This window comes from Oreochromis aureus, linkage group 23 (genome assembly GCF_013358895.1).
Source record: "Oreochromis aureus strain Israel breed Guangdong linkage group 23, ZZ_aureus, whole genome shotgun sequence".
NCBI classification, from domain to species: domain Eukaryota; kingdom Metazoa; phylum Chordata; class Actinopteri; order Cichliformes; family Cichlidae; genus Oreochromis; species Oreochromis aureus.
Window position 1 is genome coordinate 4,451,026 of NC_052963.1, and position 24,095 is coordinate 4,475,120.

Consider the following 24,095-nt stretch of genomic DNA (forward strand, 5'->3'; position numbering starts at 1 on the left):
AAAGTTGGATTTGTGTGTTTTTTTTAAATGGACTAGCTTAATAAGCTACAGGAAGGTTTTGGAAAAGTTCCTGTTGGTGAATTATCCTGAAAAGACTGGAAAAAACAATACATGTTGTGAACTTTCTGTCACAAACAGCCATCAAAGATTCATGCTGACTTTTGTCAGTGTCTCGTTGATCACTACCAAAACAGAATAGGACAACCAGACAGCAAGCTGTGCTTCACACTGTAAACCATCACAGGAAAAAAAAAAACAAACAAACAAACTTGTCCAAACAGCCTTGACATAAACGTCCATCACGTTTTTGACTTCCTCACGGTGTTAATCATCTCCATGTTGTGGTCTTAATTTTTTTTTGTTTGTTTCTAATAATTAAAGTGAGCTAAAATGTGTGAAGCTTTACATCAGGTTTGCTCTATACAAGTAAATTCATCCACAGCACAAACGCTATGTTCTTCAGCTTATAAATACATTCTGGAACTAATTATCTAACTCCAGAAACATACCAGAAAATCCACTGTGGCTCCTCATCGTTACATCATTATTGCTTTCAAAGATTGACAAAGTTGTCATTGTGCTATGGGACATCCATGCAGCCTCTACACACTTCAATATTACATCCTGTAATAGGAGCTGAATAAGAACTGGTTTTTCATATGTCATGGCAATGTGGTGTACATTAGGCACGCTAAACATACAGACAGCTTTCCTTGCCAATATGTGATTGCACCAATTCATTTGGAGCTTGAAAGCTGTGGAGTGAAATATAAACTTAGCACAAAAAGTAAGGAAGTTTGTGATTGGTTGGTTGTATCAATGATTCTTGTCCATACATGTCATACTGTTGGAAAGCTTGTTTATTTCCCCTTAAATGGTGCCACATTTGTAAGGAAAATGCATTTGTGGGTTGAGCAGCAAAGTTAAGTATGTGATTACCAAACAGCTTATTCTGTGACCAACACAACCACATTGGCTGACTTGGGTCAAATGGTGGTTGTAAAATGGGGCACCAGCACGCAGCACTGTGCTACCAAGCTGGTGACTAGGATGAGGAGGAGGTGGAAGGTGAGGCCCCTGTTTTATAATTAACAAATTGCAAATATTTCTTGTTTCTTCAGACTTCAGTCATTTAATTCAATAAACAACACCAAACAAGTCAATAGATAAGCTGGTTTGGCATGTTTTTCATAGTTTCAACCCACATACTTAACACTGCTGCTCAACCCACAAATGCATTTTCCTTACAAATGTGGCACTATTTAAGGGGAAAACAACAAGCTTTCCAACAGTATAACATTTATTAGCAAGAAGGATTATTACAACAAAGAAATAATCGACCAAACACAAATTTCCATGCTTTTTGTGCTAAGTTTAGAAATGCCTTGGAAAGAGTTTCAAGTAGCTTTGTTTCCTGTGAGGAGGGAAGAGTGGTGGAAAATGAGAGTGGAAAGCTACAGTCTGTGTGCAGTCTGTGAGCGTGCTGAGGCCACCCCTGAATGTATGGTGGTTTGCACTGTGTGTGAGGAACATGCAACAGAAGACAACATGAGAAAAAAAAAAAAAAAATCATGCATATCTTTTAGGAAGAGCACATTAGGTGCCTTGAGTTGCTGGCAGTGTTCTATTTCAAACATGTACATGGTAGATGATCACTTTACATGTGGTAGTAATATAGTGTATAAATACCTCTGTATAAATGGATTTTATACATCTAAATCGGAGCACGGGGCAGGGACAGAGCAGGGAGCTAGGGGGTTTTCTCGAAAGGAATGGAAGAAAGTCTACAGTTTTTTTTAACCTTTGCATATTTAGTCTCTCTTAAACCCTGAGTCAAGCTTTAGAAATAACCTTCAGTCATTGTCGAAGGGTTCGGAGTGGGGGGTGGGGGCTACTTCCCTGGAAGCCCCGGGTCGGAGACTGGCCTGTGGAGTCCCAACATTCCTGAGCTGCTGGGGACATCTGGTAGAGAGGCTTGCCGGCTTGATGGGAAATTCGGTGGATGTTGGTGGTGCTGCTGCTCTGCTGAGTCTAAGATGTCTCTCTGCTCAGTGTTGGTGTTATTCTCAAGCAGTCCAGCTAAGTCCCCATTGGGATGAGTCTCTGCATGGAGAAGGACTGGGGAGGTTTCTTTGGATGTGTTCAGGGCTCTCTCTGAGCCAGGGCTCTGAGGATGGAACAGCACAGTGGAAATGCACAGAAATTAAAGAAAGACTACACACAGCAAGCGACTTTCTATCACATGATATAAACCCCTGACAGCCGGTCAACGTAGAGGCGGTTTTTGGTAGTTCTTTCCAAGGCTTTATCTCACTTCTTTTCTTATTAGTTTGAATAAATATACTATACCAAATTACAATTTTACTGCAAATTTTGTCCTTCCATATAGGTGCTCTCCCGCACTATTTCAACACTGCTTTCATAAATATTCACCTTTAATACAAAACCTATAATAACAGGAGATGAAAACAAATATTTGATTTGATCTGCGATTTGTTCTGTTTTTTGTCCTTCTGCTCCTGTTTTCTCTCTCTTGTTTTTTATGTCACCTGATGGCTGCCCTCTCCTGAACCTGGTCCTCCTGGGAGGTTTATCCTGTTTTAAAAAAGGAATTCTTCCTCCCCACCATCACCAGTGCTTTGCTCATAGGACACACAAGGGCAAAATATGGCTTGAGGTTCAGAACTGGCACATGGACCTTCCTAATCAGGCCCCTGATGTCCTAAAACTAAAAAACAAACAAAACAAAAACCAGTTAGTAGATCTCATGGCGAATGACTGCAGTGAGTCCATCCTGCTTGATTTAAACAAGAAGGTGCAATAGTGCAAAAAAGTCAATGTGGCCCTTTGAAAACAAACGCTTCTGATGCTCGTCACAGGAGATTTCTGGTTCTCAAGGATAGTATTATTAATAAATCTTATAACACTTCAGGCTATTTACCTTCAAATGTAAAAGGACCTTGAACTGTGAACTGTTGACACAAATAAATCAAACTGGATTTAATGGAATAAAAGATCAATATTTGATATAAATATGAAGGGCAAACACCATGGCAAGCTACTCCAACTTTACAACAGCAGCACGCTGAGTGATGGAGGGCAAAATCCACTGCTGTTCTCTGATTTGTGTAACGCAGAGCTCCATCACAGCTAACCAGTTTGCTCTACTATACTCCAAAATAACTCCTAACTGATGTTTTCCTTCCTGAGCTGTGATGGAGGGAGTGCAACATGAACAGCAGGTTTTGTACTGTGCAATCTTTGCTTTAAGTAAACATTAAGTAAATGTAGAGGAAATGACCCCTTTAAGCTCTTTTTGGTAAAGTAGTTGCTATTTGGTTTGACATTTGGTAACTGTTATTTAATTATATAATAATTACAAAAAAAACAATACAAAAACTATGATTGGAATTCATCAACAAGAATCTTAAGATTATACAAATTTGAAATTTACCACAAAAACGGAGCCAAAGCAATTGTAAAACAGTGTGACCACCAGCTGAAAATCATGGCAGAGTTTGGGAAAAATCAGCGTTTCCACTCATTAAGCTTCTGCTGTACCTGCGGCTGAGGTGGAGCAGGGCTCACATCGATGGCAGACACCAGCTGGATCCTGACGGCTGGCCTCTGGTACTCTGGGCTGGAGGTGACGGTGCTATAAGCTGGAGGACCGGCTGCTGTTTGCCTCTGAAGGAGCTGCAGGATAGCCTGGATGTCTGCAGTCATCTGGGACTCAAGTCTGATGGCCACAAAACATGAAATAAACTGAAAAGCAGTCCTGAAACTTTTGAATGTGTCCCTGCTGCAACACACCTGAATAAAATGAATAGGTCATTAGCAAGACGCTATAGAAAGTGGTAACCCCTAACTCTACCCCTAACTTCTACAGAACTCTCAATCAAGACTGATTTCCATACTGATGACAAACAGGTGATGAGTTCCTGCTTGATAGTTCTGAGTACACTGGTCAAAAACTTTATTTAAATGAGATCCGAACAAATGAACAGCTGTTATCTCTAAAAGAAGTCTTCTGGTTATGGCTACTCGCTGTTGCTGTGACAGCAAGGAAAACCATTAAAGGTTTAGGTCTTGATGCATTCTCAATCATCCAGGAAAGTAAATTCTCTGTGAATGGTACTCATGGCCATTGATCAGTGGTCTTTGATCAGTGGGTTTTGATCAGTGATTGTTGATCAATGGTCATGGTAATTTGCATAATTATGATTAAGGAACTGACCTCACAGTCCATTGTTCCTTCAGTGGGCTGGTTTCAGTCATTATGCAAATGTACTGTTTATAAGATTTGGGGAAACCTGCAGTCAGCTGAGACTGAAGAAGTCACTTGATGACTTCTTGATGAGTGACGAAACGTTTCTCCCACAAAACGCTACGTCCAGATGAACAGAATCAACTTTTGGAGACATTAAAGGTTTAGATAATCATTGCTACACAACATACGGTTACATTCTCACCTTGTTCTCTGAGTGAGACACTATCTCTCCACTCCGTTACATATTCCATATGTGGGGGTTATACCCCATACATATGGAATATGTAACAGAGTGGAGAGATAGTCTTGACATGATAGAGGACTAAAGTACTCTTATTAAACCCCCAACGTCTGCAGTAATAGTATCAGTGTAACAGTAGAACAGTTTACTACTAGGATTTTTAAAAATGTATTTGTGTATATTTCAACTGTTTTGCAGAGCGTAAGTTATGCAGTGTGTGGACTGTTATACAATGAATGTGCAGACAGAAAAAGCATACCACAGTGTAGTGCAGTACCATGGATGGAACACTAGAGGGAGCTTTAAAGCTTCCTTCATTTAGTAAGCACAATCAAGAGTTTCCTGGTAGTATGATCCTGCTCAAATGCAGAGCCTTCAGGAAGATGGGGAATTCTCAAAGGTTTGACCGATCACGTGTAGTGTGTGCATGTATTGATGCATTAAAGAGTTCACCAGCAATAAATAAGGAAAGATAATTCAAATATTCTGAGTTGTATTGGTAAATAAGTGCTAAAGATATTGGCTAGTAAGAAGTATAGTAATTCCCTCTAAAATGAAGTGGAAATGTGAAGTAGTAGAAAATGAAGAAGTGCTCCCAGTGCTCAGTTCCCTCACTTTTGTGCCGATTTTGAACCTCAATGTTACTGATTCTGTGATATCTGCACTTAAAGTATGAAATCCTCTATCATTTTTCATTTCTCCTGGAGATCCCTGCATCACCTTATGCACCAAGTTACATCATGAGCCACAGGGTGTTAGATGATGAATCACCTCTTTTCCCCCTGCTTACACACTCCTTTTCTGTCCTTCAGTGTAAAATAAAGAGAGTCAGTAAACACAGCGAGCAAAACAGAAGCTTTCCAGTGCAGACTCGAGCACGTTGGTACTTTGTCAGGTGAGTGGGGGGTTTTTTCACCCAGAGGACAGAGTGGAAGTAAACACTTTGTCTCGGTTCTGCTGTGAGGGTAAATGAGGGTTGGCGGTGCAGTGGCCAAGCCTGCCCATCAACCGAATCAGCATAAATGGCTGAAAGGTGTGATGAGACCAGCATTTCTACCGGGAGGCAGTGAGCAGAATATCGAAGAAACTCAAGTTGTTCCTCCCTTCAATTCATTACTTCATGTGAGGTTTGTGAGACAGTTGCTAGCAAATGCCATCTCCTTCAATTGGCAACTTTACTGTGACTTCCACAAACCAAACCTTGTAGGATGACGTCGAAACTCTTTGCAATTTGTCAGTATCTTGTGGGTCTGTGCTATAAATAGACAATCGCTAACTGTCTTCCTCCCCCTCATCTGTATCAGTGCACCAACCCAGAATCACACCAGCTGCTCACATGGTCCGCTCTCTGAATTAACACAGCTGCAGCGGGTGTCTGGCCTAAAATGTTTCTGCAAGTTTTAGCCAATTATAGGCAGAATTATGGGACTCGCATGGCTAGCTCTCAAAGAAGCTAATGAAAAATACAAGCCTATTATAGGAAATTGAGTCAAACATGATCCCGGAGGTGTCTTTAGTAATCCCATGGTTATGAGCCTGACAAATCCTGAAATAGCATTCCACTGATTTAGCTCCTGTAACATCGACTAGTGATGGTAAATCTGATTGGCCAGTAGTACTGACCAATAGATTAGTTTAAGTTTCAACCAAAACTGTTCAAAATGTGAAAAAAGCCTGAAAGTTTACATATTGGTGCATTTTTCTTTGCTCCTTTACTTAAAAACAGGACATCCGTGATTGGCAGTTGCTCCCCAGAAAAATGATGCATTATAGTTTTTATGGGATTAACTGAGAAAGCTAGCTTTCTGGTATAAAAATGAGCTATGAGTGGTTTTAACAATGCAAAAAAAGTAGAAGAGATCAAAATGCAAGAACAGTTCACATCTCCCTTCTTCAATTTATCTAATAATTTATAATTATTATTATGTTTTGGTTGTGAAATGGTGTAGATCTGTCAGCTACAGAGTATTCAATAACAACCCCGATGCCAGAAAAACTGGGATGTTGTGTACAATGAAAATAAAAGCAATGCAATCATTTGCAGATCTCATATGCTGATATTTCATCCACAATATAACACCAAAAACACATTAAATGTAATTTTAAAAGAAAAATAAGGTCATTTTACATGTCATGGCAGCAACACATCTTAAAAAAAGACCTGTCCTGTTTCCCATGTGTAGCGTCCCCTCTTCTTTTAATAAAAGTCTGTAAACAGGCAGGCAGTTGTTAGACTTTTGGGTGAGGAGTGTTGTCCCATTCTTGTTTGAAACAAAATTCTAGCTGTAACAGTCCTGTTTTGTTTTGGTCACAGACATTGATTGATCAGTAGTCTTCCTGAACCCATCCAGTGATTTTCTGTCCCTTGTGCACAGATTGCTTCAGATTCTCAATATGTTTTGATGATTATGCACTGCAGATAATGAGATATTCCAGCCTTTGCAAAATCAAACATGTGGTTCATACATCAGACTAGAAATTGTAAATGTGGGAACTATGACTGGTAAAACGAGAGAGCTGGCTGATTGGATGTCGGTCCACACTGTTCAAGTGTGGTTTACATAGGAAGAGAAATGGAGAAGGGGGTCACCTTGAAGGAGGAGTATGTGAATAATGTTGTGAAGGTGAAGACGGTTGCAGACAGAATCGTGAGTTTGAACCCAGAAATTTAAGGGGTGATGCTGAATGTTGTCAGTGTCGCAGGTTGAATATGTCAGTTAGAAGAAGGAAATCTAGAGTAAGTTGGATAAAGCAGTAGAGACTGTTCCCATGGGTGAAAGAGTGGTGATTGGAGTTGATGTCAATAGACATGTAGGTGAAAGGAACAGAGGTGATGAGGGCATGTTGGATAGCTATAGTGAGAAAGACAGATGGTAGTGGATTTTGTGAAATGGACAGAAATGGCTGTAAACACAAAGGGAGGGACATAAGGTAACTTAAGAGTGGAGGAAGTTAAACACAGGTGGATTACATCTTATGCAGAAGAGGCATCTGAAATAGGAGATTGTCGCTAGTTAGCATCAGACAGTAGTTTATAGGATAACACTGTATATTAAGAAGAGGAAGCAAGTAAAAGTTAAGCTGAGGATGAAAGAATCGTATGCACAGTTCAGGGAGAGATACCTGCTCTGTGTTGTAGGGAAGTGTTACTGATGAGTGGGAAAGTACAGCTGAAGAACACCAAACAGCTGCCAAGAAGCTGTTTGGTGCACTTGGTGGGGAAATGAAGAAGTGCAGGAATGTATTCAAAGAAATAGGCTAGCTAAGAAGAAGTTGAGTAGTCAGAGAGTTGAAGAATGTAGACAGAAGGCTTACAGTGACTTCTATGTGATGCTAGGCACTAATGAAGGAGAAAAGGACTTTTACTGACTGGCTAGGACTTTTACTGACTCCTTTGAGTTAGAAAGGATGTGCAGCATGTTTGGGTGATTAATGATAAATGAAATGAAAAATGAAAAAATAAATAAATAATGTACTTATGCTATATATATTTTTTTTATATGTAGATAGTAACATTTTTAGGACAGACACCATGTTCCATTCTGCTCAGCAGACCTTTGCAGGGACATTCAGCTTCAGCTCCAGCATTGACTGATAAACTGGTGTTTTCCTGCTGCTGTTGCTATATCGGCATTTAGAAGTTCACTATTGAGTTTAGCCGCTAAAGTTGCCTGAAGCCTTTGTAGCAACGTAATCCTGAGTGTTGACGATACAAAGAGCATTTGTGGTCTTTTGGTTTGACATGACCAACAAGCTGTTTCAAAACCCTTCCCCTTTGCCCCTGCTCACCTGTTGAGGTGCTGCTGCAGCAAGTCTAGACGTTGCTCCACCTCTCCATAGGTGAGCTCTGTGTCACTGTCATCCTCCCTGGCTGCTGTTTCCTGGCAGTTAGCCGACTCCTCCGCAGCCTCGCTGGGATGCTGATGCACCCACTCGTTAGGGTGGAGCTCTGGAGGGAAAGACATGCGAGCCGAGCACAGATGAATATGCATACACACGCGTGCAAAAGAAATGATCTGTGTTATTAGAATAGTGTCTCAGGGAAAGCATTGTCTGTGCTGTGCCTTCTCATCATTTAGCTTTACTGAGCTCCGAGCAGCTTACCACCTTCTGATTCCTGACATTTATGCTAGAGAGGAAAACACCCATCTGACGCCGGCTTGCATCGCAACCTCAGTGGGATTTTCCTGCCTCTCTTTTGGGTTTCTGCTAGAGATTAAATTGACATTTCCTGTGCATTTCTCTCACCAGGCTGTTTGTAAGAATCAATATCACTCTGCTCTCCAGAAGAAATCCTCTTACAGCTGTAACATCTGAATTATGGGATATTATCAAATCAACACGCTGACACAGATTTCCCATGTCAGTGTGGAATCCTGCTGAGTTTGACTTGGCAGTTAAAATGCAGGAGAGCCCTGTGTGTGTGTTTATACTGAACCAATTTAATGGAGGATTTAAGGTGACTGCATCTTACTACTGTGAGTGCAGGTCAAATGAAGTCAGATGCAGCTGTTTATGAGGAAGCTGCATCTGCATCTGCACTGGAATGCATAGGAGGATTCTGTATCCATTTGCTGCGCCTTTACAGCCGGTACAGTCTTATTAACAACATTCACATTAACAACATGTTTCCAACAGATCCTTCAGTTTGGCCCGAACCTACGGTCACAAGGGGTGTCCCGAGCCAAGTGCTGGTTATAATCCTCTTACATTTTATTACTGAGTTGGTTTTAGGTTTCAACATGACACATAATCCTTTTTGGATTTTTAATAGGAGTGACAATCCTCCCCTCAGGCTTTTTTTACTGGGGTTTTTTTGGAATTCCTGAAAATGAACTTCTAAGTTAATTACTTATTCTGGTGTCAACCTTTACAGGGAAAAAAAAAAGCAGATTTACAGGAAACTGTGTATTTGAACAATGTCAGTAATTTCCCAGATGTTTCTTTAGTGTTTTATCCACTTGGTTTTTGTTAGAGAAAACATTTATTTGAATGACAGGAAAGAAATAAAGACTAATCTCTTGTTACTTAATGAAGAGATTAAAAAAAGTCCTCTTTATTTGTAGGAACAAATACATCTGACATCTCTGTCACCTTTGTATTCCTGGTTCTGTGCGTTGTCTCCAGCCTGTGCACTGGAAGCACTGTTCAACCCAAGGCCCAGGGCGTGGTCCTTTACCACCGGGTAGCCCAGCACACCAGAACACAAGGGCCTCTGCTCCTCTTCCTCCTCCCTGCCTTCCTCTTCCTCTTCATCCTCGTCATCCTCTCGTTCCTCAGCAGACTCTCTCCTCTCCTCAGCTGCCGAGGAAGCACAGATCTGCCTCATCTGCTTTGTGTCGCAGTAGGTGACCGCAGTCTCCTTGTTGTCCTGGTTGTGGGAGCCTGCGGGCACAAAGTGCAGTCAGGAAACCTGCTGGGGGAACACTGACTTCCTCTGGGGATGTCGGGGTTGCCTTTGTTATCTCTGACAACAGTAGCACGTGTCTTGCTTTGGGATTAAAGTGAGAACAAACAATGTTAAAGCCCAATCTAGCCTGTTAATGTTGTGCATTATATCATAATGTGTTCCAAATGTGTGTTTACAAGGCAGGCTTGTTCAGCAGTAATGAATGGAATGAATGGAATAAAGCTCCTGTTCACTAAACTGAAGTGAGGTCTAAATCTTCACACCTGATGGATACAGGCAAGATATGCCAGCTGCTAGACTGTGAAACAGACTGTTAGCTACTTTCTCTGTCCTCACTTGTGTTATACTGTGAGGTGGTGACACTGGTGACAGAGGACTCGTAACCATGGTGACCAATTAGATTTGCCTGAATCGAAGCCAAGCCCCTTCGTGCTGCTGTATGAAGGCTCTGTCGTCAAATCCCAAGACTCCTGGCTGTTAGAAGTCAAATGGCAACAGATCCCCCTGTGCGGGCCACTCCTGCTCAAACACACTGAGTGATATTGTCTGGAAGTCACCCTGCCATCAGAAATCAGGGAGTCTACTGTATTTACCTACATAATACACGGGCGCTGAGGAGCTGTATCAAAGGTGGCTCTGAAAATCAGGGATTACTGCAAGAAGTCCAGCACACTGGACCAGTGTTAATGTTTTAAGATGCCAACTCAGCACTGATGTGATCACACTTTCAATTTCATGACTTTACAACAGTAAATGAGACATCAAGTGGTCACATTACAGGTTGGCGTGTTAAAGAAACTGTCCACATATCAGCAGATATAATCATGCATTATTACACTATAAACTACTGCAACGAACATGGTTTTTCAGAGAACATTACAGACCAGTTAGCTTGGTTAGCTGAGGTAAACTACATCATTTATATAACTGCTCTGTATGAAAAAGTATCAGATAAAAATAATAAACTGTATTATGGCATTCTGATAACTTTAAAGGACAACAGGGGACTAGAAACAGATTTTATGTCTTAAATTCAATTCAGTTCAATTTATACAGCACCAAATCACAACAACAGTCGCCTCAAGGCGTTTATATTGTAAGGTAGACCCTACAGTAATACATACAGAGAAAAACCTAACAATCATATGACCCCCTATGAGCAAGCACCTTAGTGGCAGTGGGAAGGAAAAACTCCCTTTAAACAAGAAGAAACCTCCAGCAGAACCAGGCTCAGGGAGGGGCGGCCATCTGCCGTGACCGCCTGGGGTGAGAAATTAAATTAAAAATATTCCACCCCACGTACCAAGTACTAAATGATGATGGAGCATTATATTTTTAAAATCTCTTAGTATCAAATGTTGCCAACAGAGCTCTTCATTCTCATACTGCAGACTTGTTTGTGTATTTTTTTTACAGTCAACTGGGAGGCAGCGCCTTCAGCTACTGGATCTCTTTTCTGTGAAACTAGCTCCCGGTTTGGATTTAAGAGACAGACATGCTCCCTACTTTTCAGATTAAGCTTTAAACTCTTCATTTTCCTACAGGTTATGAGTAAGTCTGGATCTGGATATCCAAACAAGTTATGCTACTATAGGCTCTGCTGGGAGATGCACGAAGCACTCCTCTATTCTCACTCCCCCCATTTTCCCCATTTGTTGTTTGTAGCCTCTCTGTGCTCTTCTTTCCGCTCATCTCTTGCTCCTCACTCCATATACATATGGCTGCACCTCCCTGAGCCTGGTTCGGCCAGAGGCCTCTTCCTGTTAAAATGGTCTGCCAGATTGTTGAGGTTCTCTTTTTGTATATTGTTGCCAGTGACAGTGACAAAAGATGGATTAATTAATGTAGTTTAATGAAATCGTTTAGACTCCTCTGTATTTTTAATTCTGTCATGTCTGAGCTTCAGAAAAGTACAAAGCAAGTCTAGCTTGTCAGTGCTGAGCACTTTCACAATGCATTAGCAGTGCCGCAGCAAATAGGAAGGTTAGAGAATCGCTTTCAGTTTGTATGATTGAGCATGACTGCACAAAGAAACCTAATATAACCCAGCCTAACTGTAAGCAAACATTCTTTATTAAAGTATCTTTTCTGAAAATAAGCTTTTTTTATTTTATAAACCTCCCCTTTTATTAACATTGAGGCTGTCACTGCACTTGGGTCAGCACGCATTCATGAGAAGGGGCTAGGAATGAGGAAGCGAAGCTTTGGCAAGTTAAATGGAGCGTTCACACTGCACAGGCTTCAGTATAACTCAAACACCACCTGGAGGCATCGTTGTGTAGACCTGTTTATTTAAAATACTGTCCTGAGAATCAAAAATGTTTGTAGGGAAAACCCAATTCGCAGCTAAGGTCTCCATGACTTCCTACAGAGTGCACGGTGTGCCAAAAGGCCACTGTGTGATGACTAAATGTTGAATACTTGAAGATGTTCCACACATCCAAAGCACTGAAAAACACATCACCCAAAATTAATTCTCATCAGCCCTCATGAGTTTCTGACCTGACACAGGGAGGTCACATGCTTTGCTAAGACAGCAGGCAACTCTGATTTGCCTGCTGTCTTCCTTTTAAGGCACAGTTTCCATACTGTTATTTGGTTAAGTGATCAGATTGGATTTGTGTGTCTACATGTCGCCAAGCTATCTGAATGAGTTGCTATGGTAACAGTGTCATAAGTAAGCAGCTCTGCATGTGTACCTTGTCCTTTGCGTCCTATGTCTTTTTTACACAAGTCCAAACAGATCTGTGTCTAAAAACAGTAAAATGAATTTGCAGACTTTAGACTTACAGTTTAAAGTGATTATCAAATTTTATATGTAAAATTTGTGACTAAGTTTTCAGAAGCTGATCAAATGAAAGTAAATTAAAACTGAGAGAATGTTCACATTACTCTGTCATTGATCTGACAATCCCTGGTGAGGAAGGACTAGGACTAGGCAGGAGTACTAGGAAAAATCTGTTTTAACTCAGGCAGGTGCTGAGGCCAGGTGAGTCATGAGGAGAAAGACAAGAGGAACAAAGAGCAACCACCAACAACAACAAATAGGAAACAAGACAAAACAAACACACACAAAATCTCCTGGAAGTCCGAGCCTATAGCCGAATAACTAAAAATGGCACCTGATCCAACCCTAACTGGATTTCTGCATTTTAAAGTTGTTCCTAGAGACTTGTTACATGGTCAGAAACAACTTTAAGGTACTACTCCTTATAACTTACCTTGCTGGAGGCCAAGATAATGCTATCCATGGTATGTATCGGTTTTGGCACTATATTTCTAAGGAATATTTAAATGAGGGTGCAGCAGGTTTGAGGTGTTAGCTGGCTGAATAAATGGCACTGCTTAACCAGCACACATGACACAGCATGTGTGCTGGTTATTCAGATGCAAAACAAACAGGGTTTCCCATTTAAAACCACCAACAGTAGTGCTTTTGTGCATCACACTGACCTGTGGAGGATTTCCTTCTGTATGAGACCCGTCTTCGACACTTGGAGTCATCCATGTTAGAATCAGTTGCTTGTGAGTAGGTCACCTATAAAGAGATGATGTATGATCAGACTGAACCAGTGTAAAAAGTCAGAACATATACTGACGCACATGAAGTATCTGTGCCACGGGCCTCTGTTGTTTTAGAAGTAAAAATCTTAGAAGCACAAAAATTGTGTTGGTGGCAAAACAACAAGCTTCCTTAACTAAGCAACATAAACTCCTGCTTGTCTTGTTGGAACACCATGTCTCTGCTGTTTTTGTTGTAATCCTAGCAGGCTCTTCTCATGTGTCTCCTCTGCTCTGTGTCCCTCTCTGCTTTCCAGTTCTCTAAATAAATAACCAAAGGTCAACACAAAGTGCACTCCCAGCTCTCTTATTAAAAGACAAAACTAGCTCATTTGGATTCACACACACATGCTGCTCTCTCACTTAACACGTTATTACAACCTCCTACATCATGTCTTCTGTCTAGCGATTAAAACTCTCTCATTCTTGTCTTCCAGCAAATGAGCGATTACAGAACTTTCTCTAAAGTAGAACTGAATATGAAAGCCTATATCTCTATAATCGGTGGGGCCAGCCTTATTTAAGTTACCTTTGCATTTTCATCACGGAGGTCAAACGTGAGCTCCAGGTTAGTGAAGAAGTGGTCAGCAAATTCTGGATACATGTCCAGCACCTCCAGAATGTCCTCCCTCTGAATGGTTTGCAGGTCACAATAACTCAGCGCCCGCACGTCTGCGCAGGATTTCCCCGGCTTTGCGTACAGGTGTATCATTTCTCCGAAGATGTCATTTTTGCCTAAAGAAGAAACAAGTGGGGAGGTTGACAGAGGAAGTGTCATCTTTCAGGTTATGAAGGACATTTATTTTTGGCAGAAGAAATTAAATTAAAGTTACTGGAGAACATATAGCATATATAACTTATAGATTCAGTGTTTTGCACACTGGGGAACCTCTGCCTAAGGAACTCTCCCTCTGATGCTCTTCTTATACCCAAACATGCTACTGACCTGCAAATTAAGCTAATTAGTTGCAAAATGTTCCTCCACCTGTTTTTCTTAAAATGATAACGATAAAACTTTGTTTCATATTGACTAAAACATGGATTTATGAGATTTCATTGCATTTTTATTTACACTTTGTCTTATTTTTGTGTTGATCTACTTCCCTTGCAGAGAATGTGCTGACTTACATGTGATTGCCCTTGCTTATCCTAACCCTATTGTGTCATGTGCTTTCTCTAGACCTTATTGGCTGTGTGAAAAGAGCCTTTAATGAAAAACAAGCGTATAAAAGGCTCAGCAGGCTACACCTGCCCACAGCTGAGATGAGAGAAAAAGGGAGACCAGATGAGATTTGCTGTGATTAAATCTGGATGCTGTCGATAGCAGAATGCGGCTTCTGTCATCAAGCACTGCATCACACCACGCTGACAACTGCACAAAATTTCTCTACTCTCTTTTCTTCCTCTGTCACTTCACGTTCTTTGTCTTCTATTGCTATTCTTTTCTCTCTGCCCACTCGCTCATCTCTCCCCATTTCTATTGTCATTTGTCTCTATCTGAAAGAAATCGTGCCCTCTTTTTTCCATTAACACATATTCTCTGTTACCCTCATCCCACTATATGTACTCCCCCACTGTGTTCTGTCCTCTCCCTTCATCTTGAGCACGCCTGTGAGGGAGCAGTAATCAGAATTTTCTTTGAAGTTAAAACAACATACCCGATAGGGAGCTCAGCTGCCAGCCCAGCCTTATTATAGCACAACTGAGCCATCTTCATTTAGCTGGCCCACCTGCATCTACACTAATGGAGGTGTACTCAGGCAAGTCTAACCAGACTGGACTGACAGGACTATCAGTCATACTCCTTTGAGGTTCCTTTTAAAGTGTTTTTGAGCTGGCTCATCAACTGGATTCAAATGTTATTCACTAATTAAAAACATTTAGATGTTTGCATACTTGGATGTTGAATTGTTGTCAGCATGTTTTCTGCACTGTGAAAGCTCATGCTGGCTGTAATAGCACTAGAATTCATCAAACCCTCAGACATGAGAGTAAGATTTGAAGAAAAATGTTTTTCTGTTGCTGAAAGCCAATCATAAACAAAACAAAATTATACTTTGGCTCTTTGGTTAAACTTAGACAAGACAAGAAGTTTGACATCCATCTATATAAACCTATAATCAGCAGGTGGTTGATGGAAAAGAGAAAAAGCCACTAACTTAAAGCATACTGTATAGCTGCTGTTAAAGTTAATGTTTATGTCAATGCAATTCATATCTAATGTAAATCTTTAGATGAGTAATGCAGACCCACCCAGGATGGCAACCACAACGTCATCCTTTAGGATTTCAATGGAGCCACGGGAAACAAAGTAGAGTGCTGTAAGTACATCTCCACTGTGAACTAGCGTGTCTCCAGGGGGCGCGTGGGTCGTCTTGAACCTCATGGCCAAGGCCCGAAGGCAGCCCTTGGTGGCTCCGCGAAATGCTTTACAGCCCTGGAGGAGATTCTTGTTGAGGTGGAGGCAGATATCCGCCTGTAGGCACTCTGGAAAACCCTTCAGGACCTGAGTCAAAGCACACATGTGTATGGTCAGACGTATTAAGGAAGTATATTATGTAAGCTGTGATGGTTCTTTTTTCTTATGTTTTATGACTTTGGGTTTGGGGTGAAGCTGCAGGTCGAATTGACTTGATTTCCAGAGAAATTTGATACAGTTGCCACTTGTGTTCTTTCCTTCTTCTCAAAACCTACAAAATCCTGCAGTAGAAATAGTCTGCAATGTCTTTTTACTGTTTTAGTGAGCCTCTGAGGAGCTTAAAATAAGGGGTAAACAGAACATTTAGAGACTTTAAAGCTGTAGATAAATGAAATCACAAAGTCAAAACACAGATTTGACATTTAAGTCTTCTCTCTGTTTCTTTATGTACTCAAATAATGAGAATCCTCTAAGAATACTAACCTCAGTAACGCCCATTAAAATTTTTTTCAATACTCTGACCCTTTGCTTGTCGTTAAAGGATAAAAAACAAATACCAATAAAAAATACTGAACCGATAAAATGTGAAGCATTCCTACACATTTACCATTACAATTAGCATTTCTAGTGACATCACATTCAACTTTTGTTAAAAGGGAGTTTTTCTCTTCCACAGTCACCAGGTGTTTGATTAAAACACTGTTGGGGTTTTTCTCTACGATTGTACAGTCTTTACCATACAGTAAAACGTGACCTGAGGTGATTGTTGTTGAACTGAAATTAAAACTTATTTCGCACTTACCGTTTAGAGACAAAAAAAAACAGTGACCACTGACAAAAAACTAAAAATCCCAGGACAACGTGAACTGATTGTTAATAAGGGTATATTTTCATAGACTAAAAGGCTTGAAAATGAACTTCGAGTTCATTGGACATCACAAAGGTATTTCTTCTTTTTGTCATTTAAGCAATGACACAAGCACAGCAAAAGAAATGTTGCCTGAACAGGATTTCTGGCTCTGACATGCTTTTTGTGGCTCGCAACAAAAACTGATTAGTACATTTGGAAAGGAAAGATTGAACAACATTTGGCAAGCGCAGGTGCCGCCGCTGAGCATGCAGCCAAGCCTCCCACAGTGGGAGGGAAACCTGGCAGTGCCCAGCGAGGCTGTGCCCACTCTCACAGGCATGATTCACTCACTCTCTCTGGTACCAGATGAATATCATGGGGTTGTGTTTGAATACACAGATTTCATGCAAAAGGAACTTCAAGACAGGCCACATGCAAGTCTACCAATGATAGACGATTACTGGGGCCTGCGAGAAACATTAAGAATTACGTGCGTGTTCCTTAATAAAGGCATGCACAAGTCAATAATAAATACGTGGTATGGTTTCACCACAGTTGTGTACCAAATAGCTATATGTCCATATATGCACAGTAAATTGTGTAACACCCTGATGAGCAGAACATGTCCACCAATTACATGCATGTCTGGGGCACTAATAAAACCTTGACACGGTGTATTTGATGGTCTCATGGAGAAATTAACAAAGCATTACACTACTAATGTCAGACACAGCTAGATGAAGCTCTAAGACTGAGGAGCATCCGTATAAACATTGTGTTAGCACATGTACCTCCTGCTCTTACCAGAGTGGTGGGGTCATTCCATTTGACATGAGGCAGACATGGAAAAGACAAACTTATATAAGTACCATGAACAGTTCATGATGACAAAAGCCTGAGTTACTGTATGCACACACAGTAACAGTGGCTTTCATTCACTTGGTTATGGCTAAACATTGCACAGGATAATGAAAGCATTGCACTATGCCAATGACATAGCAAGATAGGTTCACGCTGATGTGGTAAGAGTGTTTTTCAGAACAGGATAGTTTAAACTCAGCAGAAATGGTGTTCAAAACTTCAAACTCACAGAAATGAAATTGAAAAAGGGGGCGAAGAAGCAGCAGAGAGAAAAATTCAACAGCAATCCCAGTTTTGTTATAGTTCCATACCAGCGCAAACACCATCCCTCTCGTACCATATTCATGTCGATGCCGTTAGTGTATGTCCAAGCGTGTTGGAAGTACTCCTCCAGCCTCTGCCTCAGTGGGTTTGGGATCTGGTGGAAGCGGATGAATTCTTTGACCCGCAGCATCTGGAGGTGATACCTGGCTGTACCTGAATACAACCTCTGGATGATGGCGGACACATTTCCAAAGATGCTGGCGTACATTAGAGCTGGGAGAGAAGCCACAGAGGTGACCGTTGAGTACAGATGGGTTCATCTCTTCATTTACATAACACCTACCTTGGGAGTTGCTGCTACTGCCAGAAATGCACAAACTGACGTCCTGTATGTGGACTGTGAATCCTTTACGTTCCAATTATGCTATATCAGTGCATTTATTTATATTAAAAAAATACATTGGATCTTTCATGTAAAATGAAAACATTACTAGTTTCAGTGTTTGTCTGTCTTCCTAACTGTCTGTATGTGCTGTCATTCAGTTATCACTCACATCCAATGAGCATAACACAGATGGAAAAGATCTTCTCAGAGTTGGTGTTGGGGGAAACGTTCCCAAAGCCCACGCTGGTCAGACTGCTGAAGGTGAAGTAGAGTGCTGTGACATACTTATCTTTGATGGAAGGACCTGAGCTTGGGTCACTGTAGTTGTATTTTTTCCCTGTAAAAATGCAACATAATCATTTTTCTATCCTTCTTTTAAATTCAGCTTTAAAATAGAGAACTGAGGGAAGGAACTATCATCAACAGACATTACCTATTGACACCCCCAGGTTGTCCAGCCAGCCAATTTTATGTTCCAGGTAAGGCTTCTCCACATTTCCAATTGCGTACCAGATGCAGGCCAACCAGTGTGCAATGAGGGCAAAGATGCACATGAGCAGCATTAGGACAGCAGCACCATACTCTGAGTAACGGTCCAGCTTACGGGCCACTCGTACAAGCCGTAGGAGACGGGCCGTCTTTAGCAGACCGATCAGAGTGGTAGTCTGGAAAACAGAGGAGTGCACACTCACTTAAATCTACGTGTTTTAAATACTCTTTGTTTGGATATGTAAATGGTACAATGTGCAATGTCGCACCTTTGCAAGCAAAGTAAACTCATTGTTTATCTTCCCTTTGTTTAGGGTTGGGGTCATGAGAATGTTCGGCTTATTATTACCCACTCAAAAACATATGGTGTAGCTTTTTGCAACATACAGTATTAGATCATTCCTGCTGGTATAAACAAATCTTTCAAGGTCTCAGGATCCCTTGGTGTCAGCACAACTTCCCTGGCTCTAGCTCTACAAATCATAAAATGTCAGTAAGTATATGGCTTCTTAACAGACTGGCATGCCAAAAAAGCGTAAGAAAGAGAGGAGGTTGCTTTGGTGATTCATCTGTTGGCAGATGAAAAAAAAAGACTTCGATAACTGCATATGATGATGGAAAAATTAGCTTAAAAAAACAAAAAAAATGTCAGCAGCTTGGAACCTCCATCAAAGTCTCAAAGCCAGTGTTCCAATGTATCCCCATTTTTGACACAATGAATACAGAGTGTGTAACGTGAGAGTGGAGCGGCTATTAGTGTGGAGCAATCTGTAAACACAGTACAAGAAAATGCTAATAGGTCCAACCACTACCTATCACACCTGGCAATTATCTTAATATCCTTAAAGAAGCAAAAACCTCTTGCAGTAACTGTGCTTCCTCACTTCTGTGCTTGCCTATTGTTTTATTACCTCTTGTGCAGGTGAAAGCAAATACAACATTGATTATTCAAAGCACTAAAAGTAAAAAGGGGCATTGTTGTTTGTTGTTTTTATTTTGAAGGCAAATGATTGATGAGGAAAGAGTCTACATCATGGTGAGGAAGAGTGCTGTAGCTGCTTCTGATGGGTCCATTAAATAGCCTCCATTCTTCCAATCTCACCCCTAAATCACAGCCATCTGTCATTGCAGTGTTCCCTAGCAGTGACAACACAGTGAACAATGAATGAATCATGTATAGAAACAGATGAGCTTCAAATTATCCAGCGTGCAAGTGACTCTGAGTGACCTGCACAGATGACACTGTGCATGCTGTATGTGTAAAATTGATTAAAATCTTAAAGTAAGTTGAATGCATTTGGAGCTAAGAGTGAAGCTAAAGCTAACATTAGTAACAAACTATATAAAAAATACCCAGAAAATATCCCTCTGGTCATCTGCCACTGTGGCTTTGCAGGCTCCCCTGGCCACTTTTAAAAACCACGAGTCAACCAAGGTTGTGATATAACTTTCTGTCTTCAAAGTGGTCACATTCCTTCTATACGACAAGAGCTCTGCACGGCACAGAACAAGCCAATAATCACCCAAATGCTTCCCTTCTTCATGTGATCTAAAAACAGAACATATTATCCAAAACTATAGTACTGTCTGAGTGAACAGTTGCAGAAAAATTTCAAGTACAAATCTGTCTGTTCTTCCTGTGTGCACAAGAGCAGCAGGGCAAAAGCGAGACTGAGGGGGCTGCCTGTTACAACGAATCTGCCTCCTTTCTCTTTGTTTAGTACAGCCGTTGCTGCAGGTTTTACAGCATAATGGAGTTGGAGTGCATTTTTGTACAGTCTGCTTTAACCAAAGGGAAAACAATGCACATTTTACCCTCTGAATGGAGACAGCCTGAAAGTGAAGCCGGGAAGCAATCCATTACACACGCCTCACTTGATTTGCATGGAAATTTTCACAGAACATCTGTCATGGGAAAGAGGATTTGCTTGTGTGGTTCACTTGACCTTAAAGGGTTAATTTAATATTTGTAAGCATAAATGCCTCTTTCAGAAGGGCAGATACAGTAATATGATCAACTTTGTGGAACTGTCATGAAGTAGCTAGACACACTGGAAGCACAGTGTTTATGTAAATTTACTACCAGGCACGGAAGAGATGTATGTAACCACCCACGCACCCAGACATTTTGGCCAAAAATGGTTGGCTTTGTTCCGAGTTTACAGTGGTCTGCCCAGAATTTAAGGTAAATGACATTTGAATTGTGGTTTAGGTTCACTTTTTTCAGGGATCCTCCATAGTTTGCAAATGTGTCAAATGTGGGCACTATATTCATGTGAATGTGGACATAATATGCAAACTATCTCATCTTATCACAACAGGACATTGATATGAAAATGATGGAGGAGTTGAAACAAGTCCTGCAGGCAAATTCGAAGCCACATCATTTTCTTCTGTGTGCCAGCCTGCAGCCAAGTCCAATCAAAGCAGGATATCACCCAGGAATATGCACCCAATAAAATCAGCAGGAAAAACCCAACAAAACTCTTAACACATCGTCAGATGTGGTTTCCAGGCAACAAAGGTCCATGAAATTATGGCTAAAAATAGTTCCTGTTTCTGCACAGCGAGCTAAAATAACACACCTTAAAGACCAGAGCTAAAAATGTACATTGATGTGTTATTTTCAGCTTCTCTTGATTGGAGGAGGTAAAAATACAACTTTTTTTTTTTTTGCCTCATCCTGACACTGTGTGCTGCGAACGCAAATTGTAAGTAGAACACATCCTGTCACTGCACAAGTCATTTGGCTGTATGATGAGGACGTATGTTGTGCTGTGGTGTCGCTCAGCTGTCTGCTCTTTTTTCCTTGCCCGCCACTCACTGGTGGCCTCTAGCCATGTACTTCCTCAAAGAAACACACACCTAATGGTAAATAAAGACTTGGCAAACCAGTAGGCTGACATCAGATCAGGACCTTGCTCTTAATACACACCTTAATCCTGGATATATCCTGATTTTATGTGCATTTGTGAAGGTATTGCTTCGCGTATCGTGTAACCTGGAATTTTCACACATTGCAGTGGACTGCATTGCCAGATTTGCTCCTGGATTGATTTGAAAATGTAAGGAAGGGCTGGGAATCAGACCTGCTCCAGAAACAAGGGAAATGCAGCTTGATGTGTTTAGGGCAGTAAAGGATTGGAATATTGTATTTCCTTTAAAAATGTTTTCTTACTATTAAATATTAAATGAACCTTGATGTATGTAATATTATTTTGGAGTGCAAATAATTAAAAAATGTTTCATTTACACAGATTTTTTTTTGTATATTTTCATGCTAGTAATTATGTCCTCTGCTGCTCACGTGCTATGTCACTCTGTAAATCACACGTTCTCAGCAGCGGGAGCTTGCTATGCCATCTCCCTCAGATGTGCAGTTGCTTGCAAGCAGAGCTGTTGGGCAGGCACAGACCTTTTTAAAAGATTTGGATGGCCTGGGGCCATAGAGTCTGTCTCTGATGAAAAGAGAGCGGAGGGAAGCAGATGCGAAAACGAAGTGTCAGATTGGTTTGGGAGTCTAAGCGTTCAAGATAACATCTCAGAAAAAAAATACTGCCCAAAGTGTAGCCTGATGACACAGGGGTAACTAAGGCAGGACTGATGCTCAGCAGCTTCACGGTGTAAAAAAAAAAATTCTTTTCAATTTAGGTATCACAAAGCTATTTCAGGTAAAAATGAACCCCCCCAGGTGACAATGCAAGCTCCATGAACATGCACAGCTGTGGATTTCAGCTGCTTCGATGTCGCATTAACTGGCATTAACTCAGCCAGTTAATGTGAGACAAATCTAGCTGCTCATTAAAGATTTCTGGTTTGATCAGAAAATAAAACATTGGTCCATACACCTGAAAGTCCCAAAAATGCATTGTGTCTCGAGTCTATGGATGCATTTTGACTAAAGACCGGCCCCCAGATATTAAAGCCGTAAAGCCTTTGAATGAAAACAAACGCTGTTGTGACAGTGATGTACACTGTCTTGTTGGTAAATGTATGATTTCTATTCATTTTACGTCAGATAAAAACTTTGGTTGTAAGCTTCAGATAATTATTTAATAACAGCCAAACATTTTAAATGAGAATAAGAAAGTATTTCTTTGTGCCCCCCTTTCCCTGTTAATGCCCTACCTGGCCCCCTGGCAAAACTTTCCTAGACCCGCCCCTGCACAGTTACCAGCTGTCAGCTACTTAGAAAAGGATCCTGGTGTTATTTGTCTCTCAGAAACAGTTCATAACTTCCCTTCAACTCATTCATGTCACCTAAAAGGTAAACCTGTTTCTCCATCACCTGTTCAGCTCTGATGATTCAGTAAGGACATCTCCTGGTTTCCTGTGGCGTGTCCAGCGGGGTGGCCTGGGGGGGCACAGGCCACCCCCCCAACCAGACTGGCCACCCCAGGTGCCACCCCGAAGCCAAAACAATAAAATCCAATGAAATATCAAATGTACGATTATGTTTTCACAGTGAAGCTCAGATATCCGAGTGTACGTGAATGCAGCATCGGCTTCTGGGCTATGAGCATCATGTTAGCAAAGGTAGGAGAGCCAAGCACGAAAGACAGCACCACAGAAAACAGTTTTTCGGCGAAAGATTAACAGTTTAACATAGCTGGACTGGGCATCGAGCATGGCGGAGCTTCCACGGCGGCTAGCAGGTGGATGAGGGAAGGGTAGGCAGGAGGAGGAGAGACCCGAGGCAGCCGCCAGTCCGAGTGTCAGGTGAACTGAACTTCAGGTAAGAAGTTATGACCTGCAGTCTATCTGGGTCAGATATAAACCAAATTTAGGTGGAGTTTATTTTCGTTGTGCTGACTTTTTACAGTCAGTTACAATAACTCGTACTGTGCTAGCTAGCATGATGGAGTTTCTATACAGCTGGGCGGGTGCTGTGATGTTACTGATAGTGAACTTTATTTTATTCATAAGGTTAGTTTGTAGAGTTGCCAACGGCTCCTTAAAAATGGAATGGTCCCTCATTCAGAGAAAATATTACACGTTTCGTATTGAGTTGAGAAGAGACGCAGTTTGTCCCGGACTTCAGCTAGAATGAAAAAAAGACACAAAGCTGGAGTTATTCTGTGTCTTTGCTGCACAGCTGCCTCTTCTTCTCTCATTCTCTCTCCTCCCTCTCCTGTTGCTACTTCAATCATGAAACTGATCAATGATCAGCTGATCGGCTTTTCTCTCTTGTTTGTTTATCGCCCACTTTGCGCCAGAAAGAGGAAACCAGCGGATGTCGCGTTAAATAACAGCAGCACCTTTAAGCTTGATCAGCTGTTGTTAGAATTTATTTAATAATAATTTCTAGTATCAGCTGATGTTTGCTGGAGCCACAGCTGTAAAAG

General features: G+C 41.2%; 1 protein-coding gene across 4 annotated transcripts in view; it reads right to left on the minus strand.

Moving 5' to 3' along the window:
- Positions 1-386: 386 nt before the first annotated feature.
- The window catches only part of kcnh7 (potassium channel, voltage gated eag related subfamily H, member 7), a 73,943-nt gene continuing 50,234 nt past the window's right edge, over positions 387-24,095 (minus strand). For 2 of the 4 annotated variants that reach the window (XM_039606224.1, XM_031729029.2), the window contains exons 7-16: positions 18,695-18,926; positions 18,431-18,598; positions 17,950-18,149; positions 15,736-15,988; positions 14,012-14,217; positions 13,375-13,459; positions 9,606-9,896; positions 8,301-8,460; positions 3,562-3,739; positions 387-2,167 (exon numbers count right to left, since the gene is read on the minus strand). In XM_039606224.1, coding sequence (XP_039462158.1) covers positions 1,892-2,167; positions 3,562-3,739; positions 8,301-8,460; positions 9,606-9,896; positions 13,375-13,459; positions 14,012-14,217; positions 15,736-15,988; positions 17,950-18,149; positions 18,431-18,598; positions 18,695-18,926 — 2,049 coding nt within the window. In that variant the 3' untranslated portion in view covers positions 387-1,891. Of the gene's footprint in view, positions 2,168-3,561; positions 3,740-8,300; positions 8,461-9,605; positions 9,897-13,374; positions 13,460-13,624; positions 13,744-14,011; positions 14,218-15,735; positions 15,989-17,949; positions 18,150-18,430; positions 18,599-18,694; positions 18,927-24,095 lie in introns of those variants that run through there. The other 2 variants (XM_039606225.1, XM_039606226.1) reach the window with 2 other exon arrangements.